Source organism: Vipera berus (assembly GCF_964194415.1).
Source record: "Vipera berus genome assembly, chromosome: 2".
NCBI lineage: Eukaryota > Metazoa > Chordata > Lepidosauria > Squamata > Viperidae > Vipera > Vipera berus.
Genome location: NC_138203.1, coordinates 165324245 through 165344708, shown reverse-complemented (window position 1 = coordinate 165344708; position 20464 = coordinate 165324245). Strand labels below are relative to the sequence as shown.

The 20464-nt window shown below is 43.7% G+C and overlaps 1 protein-coding gene across 1 annotated transcript; it reads right to left on the bottom strand.

Moving 5' to 3' along the window:
* Positions 1–1865: 1865 nt before the first annotated feature.
* On the bottom strand, positions 1866–19269 carry SLC25A10 (solute carrier family 25 member 10). The gene is made up of 11 exons (XM_081316314.1): positions 19106–19269; positions 15056–15175; positions 13984–14098; positions 13847–13895; positions 13553–13594; positions 13217–13260; positions 10799–10869; positions 6441–6533; positions 4581–4658; positions 4287–4343; positions 1866–3477 (listed from the first exon to the last, which is right to left on the bottom strand). The coding sequence occupies exons 1-11, from the start codon at positions 19193–19195 to the stop codon at positions 3376–3378; spliced, it is 861 nt and encodes a 286-aa protein (XP_081172440.1). The 5' UTR covers positions 19196–19269; the 3' UTR covers positions 1866–3375.
* Between the last annotated feature and the right edge of the window lie 1195 nt (positions 19270–20464).

Sequence of the window (20464 nt, the reverse complement as noted above, 5' to 3'; positions counted from 1 at the left end):
ACACCAGTTACATATAGGCTGTGTTTGCAGGATGAACCTACCTATGATTTAACTATAGTTTATTTACAGAATAAACTAGGGTTTTCCCCATATTAAAACCAGCTTGCTCAGCTCAAATTTTCTGAATTCAAAACACACTGACCAGAAACTAACAAGGGCTAGCTTCTCAGAAAATGCTAGATTAAAGCATGGTTCATTTTCACTATGCAGCAATGATCCAAATTCTTGGGAAACTTAGCTGTACTATGTGCACTTGGCAATCTCCAATAGCTACAGTACAATCACTTCATACTTCCCTGTAGAGCTAAACGTCTGTAGGGAACATCGAACTATGTAAGCTTCCCTCTGTCATCATGTTGCAACCAGAGTGGGCCTGATCCAGACCACAATACATATGTGCAAAAAACCCCACAAAACTTGAAAATTGAAAACAAAACAAGGCGCTGCATATTTTCTCTCCAGTGGTAACATGGTGGGAGCCATCAATGCTTGAGCTCCATCTGCTGAGTGGCAAGGGTGCCTGCACCATCTCAACAAGTCCAGTGTTAGAGGCATCATCCATCAACACAGTACTGGAGTACCAAGCTGGGCAGGGTGAGGAAGTCCCCCTTCCCTCTTTTGTGAACACAACATTTATGTGTTCCTTTGCACTCAAAGAGGTCAAACATTCAACGTGACAGAACCAATGCAACCAAAGTGTTGGCTGACCCCAGAAAGACTGAGGGGCCTATTTAGTGATGGTTGCAAAGGAAGCATGACTCCTTAAGTGCCCTTTCTGCTCCTCAGGATGCCTCAATCACTAACAGATCCTACAGCAGTGTTTCCTAATCTTGGCAACTTTAAATGTCTGGACGTCCAACTCCAGAGTTGGAGTACAGACATCTCAAAATTGCCAGGATTGGAAACCATTGTCCTACAGGATATTTCTACCTCTTGACACTGGATCATTGCTCAAAGCAGCCACACTTTGAACAAAATGCTATGCCAAGGATCATTAAACTTCACCAACAGAAGCTTTCACTCCCGGTTTCATTGGCAACTGCTGCCAGACTCATCTGTGAGGGAGGCCACACATGAGAAGGCCCGTAGCATGGCAAAGGTTTCCAGCAATGTAGTGGCTGTGGACTGTACACCATTCAGGCATGGATACCATGACTGAGGAGCACAGCTTGGGAAATAGCAGTACCCACCATCCTATCTTTTTCAGTACTCATTTTAGGAACTGCTCAGTAATCCTGGCCTCTGCCTGTCACAGAGCAGAGGTAGCTCAAATTCAAATCCAAGTTTGTTTATGATTCTCTCTGCCTGAAGAATTAAACTTTGCCTTGCTCAATGTAGGAATTTCATCAACTTCTTTAACCACAGAAAAATTCTGAGAAGGAAAGGTTAGAGTTAAAGAGATAATAAAGCAAGATCTCTCCAATTGTCTCAATAAGACAAATGGCTAATGCTACCAGGATCTTATAAGGTTTTGCTATACCATTCATAATAAGCTCCTGCCTTCTATTTCTTTTTATTTCTCATGTAAAATAATTGCTTTAACTCCTTGGGCAAATCTTTGTGCAGTCTTTCTCAATTATTGTTTGATTGGTCAATTTGTCAAAACGGACAGTAGATGAGCCACGTATCCCAGTTCTTAATTAGTAATACTAGTCAGACCATCTCCTATAACTACAATGAAATTTCAATAAAATCATTTAGAAAGACAATTTCTCAAAACATTTCTGCAGCTTTGAAAACTAATTCCTGTGGAAAATTAATCCATGTTGCCAATTCAGTTTCACCACCCACTTCTCTCTGCAACAATTATACAATTATTTCTTGAAGTGCTTGCAGGTTCAATTCTGGAATGCAACATCGCAGCATACAGGATTGTTTGATGATCCAGAAATGAACAACACCTGCTTTGCACAATCATTTTATTTTCGTGATTCCTAAAGTGCTGATCATTGGCTCCGATTCTTGGAATTGACAAGGTAATCTCCCCCTGAATGGCACTGGTGGAGGATACAATCAATAGACATCCCAAAATTGTTTCATTAAACAGGCTCCGAGACAGAAAAACAAAGAATACATCAATGTTACAGTAGAATCTGGATGACATCACAGTAAAAGCAAGGGAATCTGGGAAGATTCCACAGCCTTTGATGCTCCTTCCAGTGGTACCAAAAAGGCTCAGAATAGTAGCTTGACAAACATATATATTGTAGTTACTCTAAAAAATTGATGGTCTTCTGACCTGACACCGAAGCCCATATACCACATATAAGGAGCCCATATAAGGAGCCCATCTGCTAGGCTACTTTTTTTTTATTGTTCCAAGGACCTCACAAGGCCTCTCCAGTTTTACTTCCCATCTTTGAATTTGTGGGCAGTTCCGCTGCACATTCACAGGACAGGAGAAGACCCACATGCATTTAGGAAACCTGTTCCCTCTTAGGTGGGAGTTTCCAAGGCAGCCTCTCATCAGTATAAGGTCCTTTGGTTTCAGAAGGCTTTGGCTGAACAAGTTTAAGGAGGCAATTGAAGGAGAAGATTGATATTAGACTGGCTATGGACTGGGGTGGGTGGAAGGACGTCATTTGCCCAACGTTGCTTTCAATCCCAGAAAATAAGCACTTGTTCCTTGGACTGCAGCGCTAAGAGCAAATGAAGACTGAGGTAGGGAGCAGGCAGGACAGAGTGAAATAAAGCATTGTTCTCTCCACATTACTGAATAATAGTTGGAGACCCTGCTATGTCAAGGCCCCTGCCTGCCTGATATTGCTATCAACTGTCCCTGGCAGTCGCCAGAACCCTAAGTGTAACATTTAGAAGTGGGGCAAACTTGTGATGAAGCATCTCCCTCCCACATAACGGCCAACACCCTTCTGCGTGGGGAGAAAGGAATCCCCACACAGATGGGAAGAGGGTATTGCTATACATGAGACTAGAAAGCAATGAAAGGGGGGGGGGGCAGGGCTTCTGAACGAGGCTCATGCTTGTTGACAGCAGAAAAGGAAAGCACATTGGTAAGAAATAAATCAGACATGTCTGTTGGAATGCTGGCTATTATGGCCAGGAGACAGAGAGGCTGGAGGTTAAATGAGGAATGCCATGGTATAAGCAAGCCTTCAACACTGAAAAGGTCTTGGGTGGTGATGGGCAGAGAAGAGAGGCATTCGGGACTGGTCACTAGTAGGTACCAAACCATATTGAAGAACTGGCCAAGAGCAGATGCCAAACAAGGACTTTCTGAGAGATGTCAGATAGTGCCCTGGCAGTGAAGGGGATACCTGTCCCTCAAGGAGGGAAAGAATATGTCACCCAACCATTCTGGGACTCTGCAGTCCTTGTTCCCCATCTTTTTTTTTACTCTAACAAGTCTCTTCTCCTTTAGGTCAACACTTTAATGCCAAAGTATTTGCGTAGTTGCTCCAGGAAGACAAAGGTGAGCACAGTATGAGGGACCAAGCGAATGCCGGCAGGAACAAGGCCCTAGGAAGAGGAAAAGAGGGGAAAATCAGCTTTTGTCCCCTGTGGAGTTTCAGCTGCATACAGCAGGTCACACCTTCTCCAGTAACACATTGACATAAGAAGGCAAGGTAGGACTAGGAATCAAAAGGCATATGACACATGAGGACTCACTGCTAAGACAAACTACATATTGCATATTCTGCTCCTCTGTATCTTGTCTATAACTGGTAAAGGTAAAGGTTCCCCCGGACATGCGTGCTAGTTGTTTCCGACTCTAGGGGCCGGTGCTCATCTCCGTTTCAAAGCCGAAGAGCCAGCGCTTGTCCGAGGACGTCTCTGTGGTCATGTGGCTGCATGACTAGACGCCAAAGGCGCACGGAACGCTGTTACCTTCCCACCGTAGTGGTCCCTATTTTTCTACATGCATTTTTACGTGCTTTCGAACTGCTAGGTTGGCAGAAGCTGGGATGAGTAACAGGCACTCACTCTGTTACGCGGCACTCGGGATTCGACCCGCCAAACTGCCAACCTTCTGATCGACAAGCTCAGCGTCCTAACCCACTGAGCCACCGCGTCCCTTTCTATAACTGGTAGCAGCCCTAAATCAATAAGCAGAGTTGCCACCAGTAGCTAAGCGCTGGAGAGAAAAAGATGGAGACCACCTTGCATGTTTTGATGCAGGTAAACAATCAGACAGAAACTGTATGGAGGCCAGCGCTTGCTAGGACAGGAATGCACAGGAATATCAGAAATTCTAAGCAAATTCTTATGTTCCTCTTTGATCTATATGCCATGATTACTCACTGTGGCTCCTATCTCTCCTGTATTACCTTATAAAAAGCCAATGGCCCAAGCTTGGCCGTCTCCACTGCACAGTGCAGGACACCCTGAAACAAAATGGGAATAAGTCAGTGCATGCTGATTTGATTCTGTCTTCAGAACCCACCCAGATTCACACAAGGTTTCATTTCTAGCTATTTAATGAAATCCAAGAACCGAACAATGCCGAAAACCACAGGGCTGTAATGCCAAAGGCAGCAGTGCCTAGCCGCTACTGTTTAATGTGAGCACCTGTTCTCTTAATGAATCAGAAAGCTGGCAGTCACGGCAACCCGATCACTCACCCGATATTCGCCTTGGGAATTCATAAGTCGTGTTTTTAGCACATCCAAGGGCTGACACAGAAATGTAGCACATCCTCCCTGCAGTTCAGAAAAAGACGGATGACAAAAAAGATTCAGACTGATCTGAGATGTGGCATGGAGGAGAAATGGCTTGTGCTCTAGCTGGAATACAAATTATCTTATACCAAAAAGGTATGCACAATGCACCACATCTCTCCAGCCGCATTAGAAATGGGAAAAGTCTTTTCACTTAGAAGTAGGCAGGCCATTACAGCCAACCAGTTGCATGAAACTAAAGGACAACCAGTATTTTTCAGCTAGGTAAAGGTAAAGGTTCCTCCGCACATGCATGCTAGTCGTTTCCGACTCTAGGGGCCGGTGCTCATCTCCGTTTCAAAGCCGAAGAGCCAGCACTTGTCCGAGGACATCTCCGTGGTCATGTGGCCGGCATGACTAGACGCCAAAGGCGCATGGAACGCTGTTACCTTCCCACCGGAGTGGTCCCTATTTTTCTACTTGCATTTTTACGTGCTTTCGAACTGCTAGGTTTTTCAGCTAGACAGGCTTAAAATGGAAAAGAAGTCTTTTCTGACTTCACGCCCTTCAGATGTGTTCAATTACAACTCACATCATCCCAAACAAGTTAGAGCTTCTGGAGTTATTGCATGATCTATTATAGAAGAATCGGAAACTTTGTTACCCTCTGAAGCAGGGTTTTTCACGCTTGGCAACTTGAAGGTGTGTGGACTTCAACTCCCAGATTTTCCCAGCCAACATGCTGGCTAGGGAATTCTGGGAGTTGAAGTCTACATGTTTTCAAATTGCCAAGTTTGAAAAATACTGCTCTTGAGCCTCCTGATATTCTGATCTCATCGCTGGGACAGCCACACTGACAGCTAATGATTTTTGTCTTTGAAGTCATCTGTAAACCCCATTTCCTATATAAAGTATATGACACCATTTCCTAGAAGTTACACTTCCCTTTCAATGACCTTCCTGTGCCTTTATCAAACCTTGCCCCAGTCAAGAATGCTCAAAGCTGGCATCACTTCTGGCTACGTCAGAACATCTATGGGAGTCCAGTCATGGTAGTGTGTAAATTATGAATTCTGACACAAACAAGCACTTTAGGGTGATGAAGGACCATACTTAAAACACTGTTAATTTTCCCGTTTTCTAGCTAAAAGGGCAAAAAAAAATCCCTTGTTTTCAGAAATCCTGGTTGGGGGCTCCAAGGCCTGTAAAAATGGGACTTGGATTTGGTAATTCCTTGCCTATGGCTAGAGTGTAATGTAAATACAGACAATAGTTCAATTAACAAAGCTTGGTTAAACAAAACATACCTTTGCAAATTATGTGGATACCCCAGGTGCACTTTAACAGCTGATTGAAATAAGGAGAACTTGTATCTATGCAAATCAGAATAGCTTTTGATCCAAAGTAAGCCAAAGTCTCCGGTCAAGTCTGCCATTTGAGCTTTGCATATTTTTTTAAAACATCAGATAAGGAGGAAAAACTGGCAATGCCAAGTGCTTCTGTGTTTTATATGCCTTGGTGAGCCACCACCTTTGTGCAGATATTTATCTACCACTCTAACCTTACAAAGTGATTATTCTTAATCAGCAGACATTTCCCTCTTAAAATTAAAAAGCAGGAGCAAGGCACACAGAAAAGGCATGGCTATACGGAGCAATCCAGCCTACTCCCAGTGTTGGCAGCTCTGGGACACAAGCTGAACTCCCTTTTCCAAGGAACTGGCAGAGCAACCCTCGAACATTAACCTAAGCAGCAATAATTCTTATAACGGCACACAAATACACACCCCTAATTGACTTTTCACCCACACAGATATATACATACGGCAATAAAACTGGCCAGGAAATGAGTAAAAATATTGTCAGCGAGTAAACCAGTCCCAAGAACCAACTGCTTTGCCTGGTCATAGCAAGCGAGCTGCAAAGAAACGGAAAACAATAAGGCTGTTTGTGAGGGTAATGAGCAGATTTGGAAACTTAGGCAGACAGGCTCAAAACTTCGGCTAAACCCCAAGGGATCAAGTAGAACAAGGACATTCAAGCACCTGAGCTATGAGTTTATGGGTTTTTAGTTTGGAGCCCTCGATGGATCTGTGAAGAGCCTCTCTTTTCCCACCGGGACTACCCAAAAACAAAGGTGCCAGAGATTGCAATTGTTAAACATCTAAAGCCAGCAAAGAGGTCAAGTTGTGACTGGACTGTGAGATTACGTTCCCTATAACCCTGTTGTGGTCTTGTCATCAATTTCCCCAGTGTGATGCCATCATACAGAGAGAATTCCCTACAGAAAAGGAACACAGAACATAGAATAACAGAGTTGGAAGGGATATCGGAGGTCTTCTAGTCCAATCCCCCGTTCAAGCAGGAGACCCTATACCATTTCAGACAAATGGTTGTCCAGTTTCTTTTTGAAAGCCTCCAGTGATGGAGCACCCACAACTTCTGAAGGCAAGCCGTTCCATTGGTTGATTACTCTCACCGATAGGAAATATCTCCCTAGTTCTAGGTTGCTACTTTCCTTGGTTAGCTTCCAAACATTATTTCTTGTCTTGCCTTTTGGTGCTTAGGAAAATAGTTTTCTAACTATGTATAATATTTTGAAACATTTGTAGAAATATACGTAGGAGTACTACATATCTTCCTCAAAGGATAACCTTCCTCCTCCTGTTACCTTCTCTAGCCTCCACTATTTTTTAATTATTTTTTTTGCAGTCCCAGAAACACAGACAGAATACAAAGGATTACAGCCAGTCTGTTAACTTTTGTCCTCTTGGATAAGAAGCAGAGAAGAAAGAAGCTTAAAATACTTTAAATATCCTAAGTAGGAAAGCTGAAGTCACATGGCTACACATTTCTGGCCACCATGGAATACCATTGTCTCACCTTTTAAAATCAAAAAGATTTAGGAATGATCAGAATTTCTACACGATATAAGAACCTAAGAAAGAGCTTTGCTTAATCGAAAGTGGGTCCAGAATTTCCATAATGGCTGACCAGCTGCAAATTAAAAGCCCACAAGGAGAACACAAATATTATTTGTTTTATTAATTAATTAAACAAAATTATATAGCCACCCATATCACAAACAAGTGACTCTGGGCGGTGTACAACAGAGCTAAAAACTAAATACATTAAAAAGTATAAAAACTAATACGAAGAATAGTAGATGAAGGGTTGTTTAAAAAAGTGGAGCCATCTCAGTAGTTCTCCCATCTCTTAGAGCAGAGGTCCCTAACCTTTGGGGCACCATGGACTGGTTACGTGGAGAAAGGTTTTCCTGTGGACCAGAGAGTGTGTGGTTTTGTATGCTGCCTGCATCCTGCAGATGGGGTTTTGCTTGTTTGTGTGGACCGGTTGCTGGCATGTCGCCGCCCGGTACCGGTCCACAGACCAGAGGTTGGGGACCCATGCTTTAGAGTACCCAGGGCTGCTTGCATAACCAGGTTTTGAGGGACCTCAAGAAGACTCAATAGTGGTCACATTAGGGGAGAGAAGATTGCATAGGTGGGGACCATAGTGTTGTGATTCTGTGCCAGCCTGTGCTCCCGACAGCTGAGTCCGAGAGATCTGAAGAGGAGGAGGAGGGGTTTGGAGAGCCATCGGAGTCAGAGGAAGGCTCTGTTGCATTACAAAACTCACAGTCAGAGGAAGGGCCTGGCCCTTCCAATCGTGTTCTGGTTGAGGCTCACCTGTGTGAGTTGGATTCTGAGGACTCACAGATGGACGCCATTATCGACACTCGTAATAGAAGGCAGTTAACTAGAGCAGGTCAGAGGAAGACTGTGTGGCAACTCAGCGAAAGGAGGAGAAGGTATTGAGAAGCCACGCCTTGGGGCTGCTTAATAAAAGGGGATGGTGTGGGCGGTGCTGGTTGCTGAAGGCAACTGTTTGTAGAACTTCAAGGGAATCATGGTCTGTTTGTTTTATTGGTGAATTTCTTGTTTAACTCCTGCTCTGTTTTCCTGTTTGCACCAATTATTTGTTGGAAAAGTATTCTGTTGTTTTTTGTTTTGAGGGCTTAAGTATTAGGACTGTATATAAATAAAAAGGGTTGGCTATTCCAGGCTACTGATAAAAAAGGGTCATCATCCAGGGCCCACCAAATCTAGCTCCCTAGGCAGAGGAATTATAACATACCCTCTCTGCTGGATCTGATTAGATGGGGAGATGAAATTGGGAAGAAGTGATTCTCAAATAACCTGATCCCAATGCCATGAAAGACTTTTAAAGTCCACACCAGCACCTGGGAACACACTGGTATATATGCAGCACATGAAGCAGAGGAGTGGTATGTTCTACTAGAGCAGGGGTGTCAAACTCAATTTCATTGAGGGCCACATCAGCATAGCGGTTGCCCTCAAGGGGCCGGGTGGGTATGGCCAGGGTGGGCGTGGCTAGAGTGTATATGGCCTACTGGGTGGGCATGGCCAACTCTACAATGTTCACATGAAGGGTGCCTATGGAATCCTGGGCAGGAGTGGGACAGATCTGAGGGTCTCTGGCAGAAGGAGGGTCTCTGGGCCAGGGCCAAGGCAGTGGGGGCCATTTCCTCACTGTTTCTAGGATGGCTTCGGGGGCCACATGAAACCACTTTGCGGGCCGGATCCGGCCCCCGGGCCTTGTGTTTGACATGTCTGTACTAGAGACACACATAACTGCTCCCATCACTGCATCACTGCACCAGCTGAAGTTTCCAGATACTATTCAAGGGCAGTCCCATGTAGAGTGTATTGCAGTAGTCTAACCAAGATGTGACCACGGCATGAGTGACCATGAGTAGTGCCCTGATCTAGAACGGGCACAACTGGCACATACACACACTCAGAAGCTTCTATGGATAGTGGGCTTTACAGAAATATACTTTTAAAAACATGAGTAACTTCTCTTCTAATGTGTATTCCAGTCACACTCTAGCTCCTGCTGTAACCATGGTTAGGTGGGGGGGGGGCAGGCAAATGCTGAGGGTGGAGGGCTTTTACTTTTAACCCCAACTACAGCAGTTACATCAAGAAAGTTGATGGGAGAACTTTCATCCTTCCCCCACTGTGATCTTAATGTAGCCAGGATTGTTGCAGGAAAGAGACAAAAGGTTCGTAAGGCACACATGAATGAGCAGAGGTACATTCACTAAGCTCGGTCTGGAAACGAGCAGTGGAATATTCAACTGAGCTATTCCAAAGGCAACTTCATAGTTTTCTGAATCAATCCCATGTTCAAAGTGCCCCAGACCTAATGTTATATTGAGGGTATCCTGAATCAGGAAATTTATTTCTGGAAACCACCAATATTTGTCCCACCTTTATTATTTTTCATAAGTAATTCAAGCTGGTAAGCATATCTAATATTCCTGCCTCCTCCTATTTTCCCCACAACCACCACCCTTGGGCCGAGAGTGTGGGATTGGCCCAAGGTCACCCAACTGGGATTGATGCGTAAGGTGGAACTAGAACTCACAGTTTCCTGTTTCTAGCCTGGTGCCTTAACCAGTAGACCAAACTGGATCTTTCCCCTGTTCTGGAGTTTTCTCAAATATTCTGTTCCAGGTCCCTGAATTTTGCACACCCTTCATTTTTATGAATGTGTGCACGTGTATCTACGGGTAGTCCTCAACTTACAACCACAATCGAGCCCCAAATTTCTGTGGTTAAGCAAGACGGTTGTTAAATGAGTTTGCTCCATTTGATGACCTTTCTTGTCACTGCAGTTCTTAAGTTAGCAACATGGTTGTTAAGTGAATCTGGCTTCCCAACTGACTTGGCTGGTCAGAAGGTCTCAAAAGGGGATCACCTAGCCCTGGGACACTGCAACGGTCATAAATAAGAACCAATTGCCAAGCATCTGAATTTTGATCATGTGACCATGGGGATGCTGCAAAAGTCATAACTGTGAAAAATGTAATGTCAGGTTTTTTTCAGTGCTGTTGTAACTTTGAATGGTCACTAAATGAACTATTGTAAGTTGAAGATTACCTGTACATTCTTTGGCCTATATCAGGGGTAGGCAACCTTGGCTCTTTTATGACTCGTGGACTTCAATTCCCAGAATTCCTGGCTGGCTCAGGAATTCTGGGAATTGAAGTCCACGAGTCATAAAAGAGCCAAGGTTGCCTACCCCTGGCCTAGATGGACACTCTTACCTATAGTTAGAAGTGGCTCACAGGCAACGCTGACTCTGGATTCTTACCTGTCCAATGGTAACCAAGGCTCCTCTGCTCGATGCCATTGTTCCTCCTGAGAACAACTTCTTCACACCCTCTGCAAAGACAAAACCCTGGAATTTACAGAATAGGGATTTCCATTTTAACTGTGTTTTCCGCTTATCCTGAGCAGCTGCAACTCTCCCTCCCCACAAGGCATTCCTCAAGAATAAGACACCTTCCATTACTTCCGAGATAAGGGAATGGCAGAATATATTTTTGTTTATGAAAACACTTTGAAAGCAGAATAAACCAGTCAGCAATATTCATTCAAGACTGGATGTAATGGTTATAAAAAGATTAAACAGCTTTGTTTGAATAGAAAGATGCCTCAATGAATGTAGCCATAAGTGAAAGAGGCGAATGAGTACATCTGTTGCAAGAGAAAATCCAATTAGTTGCCTGTGGGAGAAATCTAACCATAGTGAAGATGGTTTGGCTAATAAAAGAGCATTTTATATGCTCTGCCAGAAGTTCAATTTCAAAAATAACCCACATAAATTTCCCGTTCATTGCACGCCAACTGAGAGCTAACATCCTTGAGCAAAACAAGCTACTCTCTCTTCTGGCCTCAAAGTGAGTTTTGGATGGGACACCAGCTGCCATTTGGGACTATGCAGGCTATAAATCAGACAATTCAAATCAATCATCCGGAAGGTGTTTGGAGAAATATTGTTCAGTTCTTAAGAATCACAATCTGGATCTTACGAAGGGCTTTGATTTTTACCTTCTGTGCCTGGGCACATAAACATATGCAAGGAAGAGGCCAAGGCCCTGCTTCAAAAGCCTCTGCCTCAAGAATAGTTGATGGTGCCTTCCGCCTGTACAGTTAGTCCTTGACTTATAACCCTTCGTTCAGTTACTATCTGAAGTTACAACGGCACTGGAAAAAAATCACTCACACTTATAACCATTGTAGCATCCCCATGGTCACGTGATCAAAATCCAGGTGTTTAGCAACTGGCATGTATTTTTGATGGTTGCACTGTCCCGGGGTCATAGGATCACCATTTGTAACCTTCCCAGATGGCTTCCAACAAGCAAGGTCAAGGGGGAGGGGAGCCAGATTTGCTTAATGACCATACAATTCACTTAACAACTGTAGTGATTCACTCAACAACTATGGCAAAATAGGTCGTAAAATGGGGCGAAACTCAATGAGCAACTGCCTGCCTTAGCAGCAGAAATTTTGGACTCCATTGTGGTCATAAGTCGCGGACTACCTGTAACTAGAAGCATCGCTGGTTCCTAAGGATCAATCTCCAATTGAAAAGAGAGAAGGTATAAGACCACCAGGATGGGGCAACCACAACAACCGCATGCTAAGCTGCTGCACCCACCTCCATTGGCTGGATTACTGAAAATTGTAGTCAATGGACCCACTTACCCATTAGGCACAAGAGGCACAGTGCCTAGGACTCATGAAAAAAATTTTTAAATTCTTTTTAATGCAGAGAGAATAAAAGTGAAGTAGAAATGTCATGCCTTGTATTATACAAATACATAAATGCAAAATATACATACAATGCAAATTAAAAGCTTAATCATAAATTAAATGCTACCAAGAAAATTCAATCTTCCTATAAATCTGTTACATTAATTAAATCATAAGAACGTATAAAAGTATACCAGAAAATATTGAAAAAAATCACATGAAATGTATAGTCCTAGCTTAACGACCCCTTGTTCAGCAACCATTTGAAGCTAGGATGGAGTTGAACAAGGATACTTACAACCATTCCTCATAGTTGTGGCCATCCCAGCATCCCCACAGTCACATGATCATGATTCAGACACTTGGCAACCAGTCTGCAATTACAACAGTCGCAGTGTCCTGTGGTCAGGTGACCTTCACTGCTGGCTTCCGATAAGCAAAGTTAGTGGGAAAACTGGCAGGAAGACTCAGACGGCAATCATATGGCAACATGCTTAACAATCGTGCAAGATTCCCTTAACAATGGCAAACGGAACTGCTGCAACTGCCGTCGTAACTTGATGTCGTCACATGACGTCATGCTTTGATGACATCACTTAGCAACAGAGTTGCTGGTCCCAATTATCAAAATGAGGACTATATTATTTTTCTAGAGCCGAAGTGGGGAACTACGGCCCCTTTATGATTTTGTGGACTTCAACTCCCAGAATTCCTGAGTCAGCATGGCTGGCTGAGGAATTCTGGGAGTTGAAGTCCACAAGTCATAAAAGGGCCATAGTTCCTCACCCCTGTTGTAGAGGAAGAGGCTCATGAAGCCTAGGACCCATAAAAGTCATAATGTAGCTCTCCCTGGAGTTCTACTATAGTATGTTCTGCTCAGTGGATTCTTTTCCTCTTCAAGGAAGCTTAATTCAGCAAGGGTCTCCTAGAGCCACAATATATTTCGGCTGTACACTGACTACATTCTTACCTTCACGAAACACTCGATACAGGCCATCCAGGGCATGGGAGTAGCTGGAAAGCAGGAAGAGATAATCAACAGCTTTTATCAATATTTATCAATATTCAGACAGGCACTCACTACCCCAGCTTGCTACTATCAGAGACTTTAATCCCATTTTCTGTCTGAGGACTCCGGCAGATGGGACTTAGGCATCTGTGGTGAGATTGCCACCAATTTAAAAGAGATCTTATACCTGAGAGAATGGATATCTGAAGATTAATTTTGTCCCTCTGTGGTCATGCATATTCATTGCCTTCCCATTTTTGTTCATTTTCTGCATCTGACTACAGCCCCGATACTTACTTGCGTCGCAGGTGTGCCGGCTGCTTAATGTCATTCTGCATTCTGGAAAAGAACATGACAGCAGTATTGAGACTCGGAAAGATAAAAATACATCTCTCTTTAAGCACTCCACCAGGTAGTTTTGTTTGCTCCAAAAAACCTTAAGTAGAGACACCCGAATGTCCCAAGAGTACAGATTTCACCAAATTGTAGACTTACTCTTGACAAAATAAAATCCTTCTCTACCCCCAACTAATTTAGGATCCTCCTAAGGATTAATCCACTGGGTTCTGGGGAGAAGAAGGAAAAACTGACCTGACATTCACCATGTCAGCCGGGGTCCCCACGAATCCACCCGTAAATCCTGCAAGCAGAGGATAGGAGATGAAAAATGACCACCCAGCCTGATCTGACCTCACCCATCCTTCTGTACTTGCCAAACCCCAGCTCACCTCCTACTGCACCCAGCAGCACCTTCTGGTAGAAGGGCAATGGACCCTGGGCACCCTGGCTCAAGCTGTCTCGCACTGTCTCATAGATGGCAAAGCGGGTGAGAGAATACGTCATCTGAAGAAGCAGAAAGAGTCACAAGAGGATGTGGCAACTGCTCATCAGAATCACAAATATCCATTGCTCACAAGTCACATGTAATCTCTTCCCCCTCCTCCTCTACCTGTGCTGATTCCTCCTAACTGCAGTGCCCAAATTGGGCAGAAATGTTTGGCAATAAACAAATTAAGTTTATTAAGCGTGACATGCCTGTTCGATTTCTGCGCCCCAACCTCCTGCAAGTTACACCCCACCAAAAGATGAGAAAACACTGTCAAAGTTTTGCCTGCTGTTTTTTATTATAATCGCTAAAAAGGTTGCCCTGGCTAAATTTGCTTGCTCTTGTGCTTGTAAAAAACATATGGCAACCATGACTGCAAGTGAACCTCTCTTTTTTCTTCAGATCCTGCTTAATGAGGAAAATCGCAAACACCAGCATTACAACTGGCATAATACAGAACAACCGATTTAGGCTGAAGAGTCATCTTCTGCAGGATGTTTATGAAGTATGTGAAAAAAGCAACAAAGATGTTAAAGTGCAGAAGGAAAAAAATGTCACTGTCAAGATATTACGAAGTGGAAATAATTAATTGTTGCAGCTCTAAGTTTATTCTCATCTGCACACATTACCCAATTCTTCTAAACTCTGAGAAACTCAGGTTTATTTCAGAAATTTCCATAACTAGAGTCTGCCTGATCTATCAACATGGCTGTGGGTACCAAACACTGTTCTATCTTCCATCATTAGTATTTTACAGGTATTTTGTTACAATTCAACAGTTTCAGAGAGTGCATAAAATTCATAAGCGGTTGGTTGGGAACTTGAATGTCATTGGAATGCTCAAGGTGTATTTTTAGAATGCTGAAGTGCTAAATTGTCCTTGCCAATGATGAAAGCAAGAAGCTGGCACAGGACACAAGGAGCAGGATGGCAGGTGATGAAGTAAGCCATCTTAGCCGCAGCCAAACACTCACTTGTCGGCAAAGCGAGGCACTGAGTCCATTGTAGAGAGCTAGAAAACCATCATTGTGAATCACACGTAGAGCCATTCCTGTCATGCGCAGCTTCACTTCCTGCTGAGTTTGCAGATGAACCTAAGCAGAAGTGGTAGAGAGGTTAGGTTGACGTTTTCTGGATATCATTTGCTAAGGGCATCCCAGGCCAAATGAGGAGACAATGAAACACTCTGGAAGCAAAAAACCCATAAGATTGCCTCTATCGCAGACATGTCAAACTCGCGATGTCACGTGACGCTGCGCAACGTATCGGGATGGTTTTGCCATTGCCGGCAATGGAGTGGGTGCGGCTTCTGGCTGGCAGTTTGACACCCCTGCTCTATCACAAGATCCCACAAGCTTATATTAACATTCGCTTTGAATCTTTAAAGGATAACCAGGGCTGGATTCCACTCGCTCGTGCTTAAAGAGGACATTTTGCCTTGGGCCTAAAGAGAAAAGATTCCCAGTAGCTATGTCTGATCTTTCCAGTTTTACATATGAAGTAATACCTTTGATCTAGATAAAAACACTTGGATTCCTTTCTTTCTTCCAGGCTGGTTGGCTTTTAGTTACCTTCCTCTAAAATAAAATCCTTCCTCTCTAACAGGATTTGTTAACTGCTCAAATGGAAACACCTATCTTGGGTGTCCAACCTTTTGGGTTGTCTAGACAGCATTGAGTGAGGAGGGATTGTCTCGGGCCACATGTAAAATATATAATATAGTTAATGTATATAAATCACATAATGTTAAAAGTTTACAATCTTGGGGGACCGTATTACTAGCTGTCCAGGACTGCATGAAGCCCGCGGGTTGGACACATGCATGATCTATCCAGAAGCACCAAGCACCAGTTACAGCTACTCCAAATTCACCCTTCTTCTTTTCCTTCTTTTGACAGAGCTCTGTCCTGCATTCCTCACTGCATTTGTAATTAGCACCGTTAAGTTTGGATGTTTTAGCCAGTGCAAAGGACCCCAAGGTTTGCACAGGACTCTGCAACATTGAGAGTTTGTTAAGCTATCCAGTTCTGCAGCTTGAAATCCAACTTAACTGTTGCTCCATTTTGTGTTGCTATAGAGCAGTTCAGGTTAATAATACAACCACACAAGTTCTAGGTGAAAGGCCCCCAAAGTTAATCAAACAACATAGCAAGGCTGTTTGGTCTGTTGATTATTCTTCCTCCTGTAGGAGGAGAGCGAATGAGACAAGGAGGAGAATAGATGGTATGTACTGTATGAGATGCCAGGAGGAAACACATTCTCAGTCTAGCAGCACAAATGTTCTTCCATTCCACGCAGTATGAGAAAAGTCCTAAGGGCAGAAAGCCTAATGAGTAGTTGGGAAGAGGCATTAGGATGCAATACCCCGAGACTTCTAGCAATGTGGTTCATCAGTTGGGGGTACTATCTAGAACAGGGGTAGGCAACCTTGTCTCTTTTATGACTCGTGGACTTCAGCTCCCAGAATTCCTGAGCTGGCTCAGGAATTCTGGGAGTTGAAGTCCACGAGTCATAAAAGAGACAAGGTTGCCTATCCCTGATCTCTAGAACATCCACTTTAACTAATCAATGACTTGAAGAGGCCTGTGATGAGAATACATATTAGATGAAGCTACAGAAGTATCCGCTGTCAGGAGAGGGCAATGAAAAGTTAGTTAAGGCTAAGATGGGCATTGTACCAAATTTCCAATGATAGTTCAAAGGTTATTTTAGAGCATGAAATTGGAATTTGCTCCTCAAGCAGTCAGGAATACAGAAGGATCCATGTAGCAGGAGGAAAAATTCTGCAGGAGTTAGCACCTTTGTGCTGACTTGAAGGGGCCAACAGCCAGGCAATGACAAGCAAGTGGAATTTTCCTCCACATAGACCACATTTAAGTGTGCCAAATGTTTGAGAAGAGGAAGGCATGAGTGAGATTATAGAACAGGTTTGATCTGGAAATGCTCCGGAGGCTGGATATGGAAATCGCAAAGCCCTCAAAGCACTTGTTCCAAAGCCAACTGCCTTGAACAGATTGAACAACCTGACCAATTTATGTCGCCTCTATTCTTTTCTATGGGTTGACCTTCATAAGTGTCCCAAGGATATACCAGAGCTACTACAAGCAGGGTCAATGTTCTGCTTACGGATACCACTGTTGTTCACTCAGTCTTCTGCATCCTATTGCCCTCCATAGGCTTTGGGGCTACAACTATCTGAATTTCTGGCAAGCATGGCCAAAAAACCCAGCAACAGGCAGCCTTAAGAACAACCATTTTTAGAATGCCATGTAGAATTCCATGGTAAAGAATAGGAGTGCAGAATGTTTTGGACAGGGCTGGAAACTATCATGCTCAGAAATTCACCTCATCTGCTAAAGATAAAATTTTATCATATAAACAGCCTGAAGCACAGCAATTTGTTACTCTTCAGATGGCTTAAACACCAATTCTTAAAAACATTATTTGTAAATCTGCAATTCAAAGAACTCCCCCCCCCATGCAAAATACATGTTTCTCAACCATATCCTCTTACAGGTAGTCCTCGACTTATGACCACAATTGAGCCCAAAATTTCTGTTAAGTGAGACATTTGAGAGTTTTGCCCCAATGCCATTATAACTTTGAACAGTCACTGAGCGAACTGTTGTAAATTGAGGACTACCTGTATTTCAAAGGGAAATGCTGCATGTGCAGTTCTGGTATATCCACTAAGAACTGAGGCCTGTATGCAAAGACAGGAAGGCTCTCACTATCAGGTAATAAAGTTTCAAGCTAAAAAAATACAGTACTTTTAATGACTGTTTAAAATTACAAAGGCAGCGAAAAAAGTTACTTAAGACCATTTTTCATACAACTGTTGCAGCATCCCTGTGGGTCACATGATCAAAATTCAAACACTTGGCAACTGACTCATATTTATGAAAAATTGCAGTGTCGAGGGATCATGTGATCCCCTTGTGACTTTCTGACAACCAAAGTCAATGGGGAAGCCAGATTCACTTAACCACCATGTTACTAATTTAACTGCAGTGATTCACTTTAACAATAGTGGCAAGAAAGGTTGCAAAATAGGGCAAACTCGCTTTACAAATGTCTCACTTAGCAACAGAAATTTTGGGCTCAGTTGAGATCATAACTTGAGGACTACCTGTAGTTTACCAGGATCTGTTGCTTTGTTAAGAAACGTTTTGGTACATTAATTAGATGAGAAAAATTGAACTATTCTTTCAGAAGTCCTCAGTCAGTGACCTAGTAGTCCAACAACTCTCAGGCAGTTGAAGCAAGAAGGCATTGCCCAATTTCTCCACCTCTAAGGCACTGTGGGAAGTAGAAAAGCTACACAAATGTTAAAGACAGGAGGAACACATCTCTTTGCCTCAGTGCTCGACCTCAGCATTGCGACAACTTGAAGCCACTTTCAAGGACCCAGATTGTTGGGGGCAATAAGCTGACTTTGTAAAAATGCCGCTTGGCGGGGGCCGAAAGCCCTAATAAGCAGGCATATACATAGAATGAAGGCTATTGCTAAGCACATTGGTTTGTGCTTAAATTGTAAGGCACCCTGAGTCTTCGGAGAAGGGCGAGATATAAATGGGATTAAAATAAATAAATAAATAAAGCTCCTTGGCAAAGCCTTTCTGGAAGAGGGCTTATATAGTCAAGAAGAGGGAGCCCCAGCATCGCACCACAGCCACCGGTGCCAGTCGTCGTCTGCCTCTCGCATGAGCAACTGGGAATTTCTCCACGTTTCTCAGCAGCAAAGAGATGAATGGAAGGAGGCAGCGCTTCCTAAAAGCGCCAAAATGGCAGCTGGGCAACCATTGCAGCCACAGTAACAAATGGGGATCAGCCTCTGGCCACACAAGGCGCACGGCCTCAGGTAGCGGCTCTTACCAGGACCCTGAACTGATCAAGGAAGTAGCTGCTGGGAGGATCTAGTTATTAGCACTACCGCAGACTGCTGCAAAGAGGCTTTCCCCGGAAATCGGCTGCAAGACGAGCAAGCGACCGAGCAGGAGACTGCCCTCCCTCCCCGGACGCACCTTGAGTAAATCCAGAGGGTGCGTGCAGCACGCAGCCCCGCAAGAGGCCAGACCCCCGAAGTACCAGCGGGACACGCGTTTCTCCGCCATCCTGCCGGCGATACGTGCGTTCGCTGATCCCTCCCCTCCGCCTTTGGGATCCGGCAGCCCAGCCTCCGCTTCACATCCGACCGAGAACCGAGGCGGCCTTAAACGGGCAATGCCGAGAGCGACGGAGGAGGGAATGCTTTAAAAGAGCAACTGTGAGGCCAAAGATGCCCAGCTGCAGGAGGGGCCAGATGTTGCCCGGGCTTATATTGGTTCCCGCCCGGGCTTCTCTTTCGCGGAGAGAGTCGCACTTCCGGGATTTATTGTCATTAAAGTCTAAGAAGGCAACTCCGAAAACGTTTTGACCGAGCCGCGAAACTCATTTTGCTCATGCACATTTGTAAGACGGCCGCCTAAGACTATTTTATGACGTTATTGGATATAGATTAAGCCGGTGTCTACTTTTAGTGATTGCATAGATTTCCCCCCCCCAAAAAAAAAAGAACTAAAGGAAAGGCTCAATCGCACCAGTTCATCCGTGGTTGTAAACCTCCCACTCGGGCGAAATGGGCGGTGTGGAAATTAAATAAACGATTTTCCGGGGTTGGCACAGTCTTTCACACAATTCCACGTGCTGTCATATACCAACTTCATATAGGGAACACTCTTGAGATCATGGAATTACTGCTTTATGAAATTAACATTTACATAAATTGTGCAGTTTTTATTTCACTTTGTTGGTATTAGGAATTCTGGGAGTTGACGTCCACGAGTCATAAAAGAGCCAAGCTTGCCTACCCCTGGTTAGGCCTTTGGGACACTTTGGGACACTGGCGTTTCAGGCTTCATTTTGCTTCCTCCAATTGATCAGAAAAGAAATCATGTTATTGCTAATTTGGGGTTAATCAGGATTAACTTTTTTAAAACTATAGCATACATCCTAGGATGCTTGTGTTCTTGCCTTTACTGAATTGGCTAGTAATAAATAGGCATTATTGCTCCTTTCCTTTCCATCATTTCATTTTTTTTCCTTTCTGTTGAAGGTAATTCTTCATTTGTTAGGTGATTTGTAACCCCAAAATATTTATGCCATAATAAATGTATTTGTGGTACCATAAAATGTGTATGCTATGGAGCAAGAAATTAAAAACTCAGCTTTAGTTTGCATTCCATTGTTGTTTCACTAAACTATTGAACTTAAAGCCTCTTCCTGAAATGTAATCTTTCTTGTGTATATAAGCTGCCCTCTTGCAAAGTTGGCTCCCCATAGTTTACATAGTTGTACTGTATACATCAGCCTTTCTTTGGCTGCTGTTCTTCAGATCTACCGGC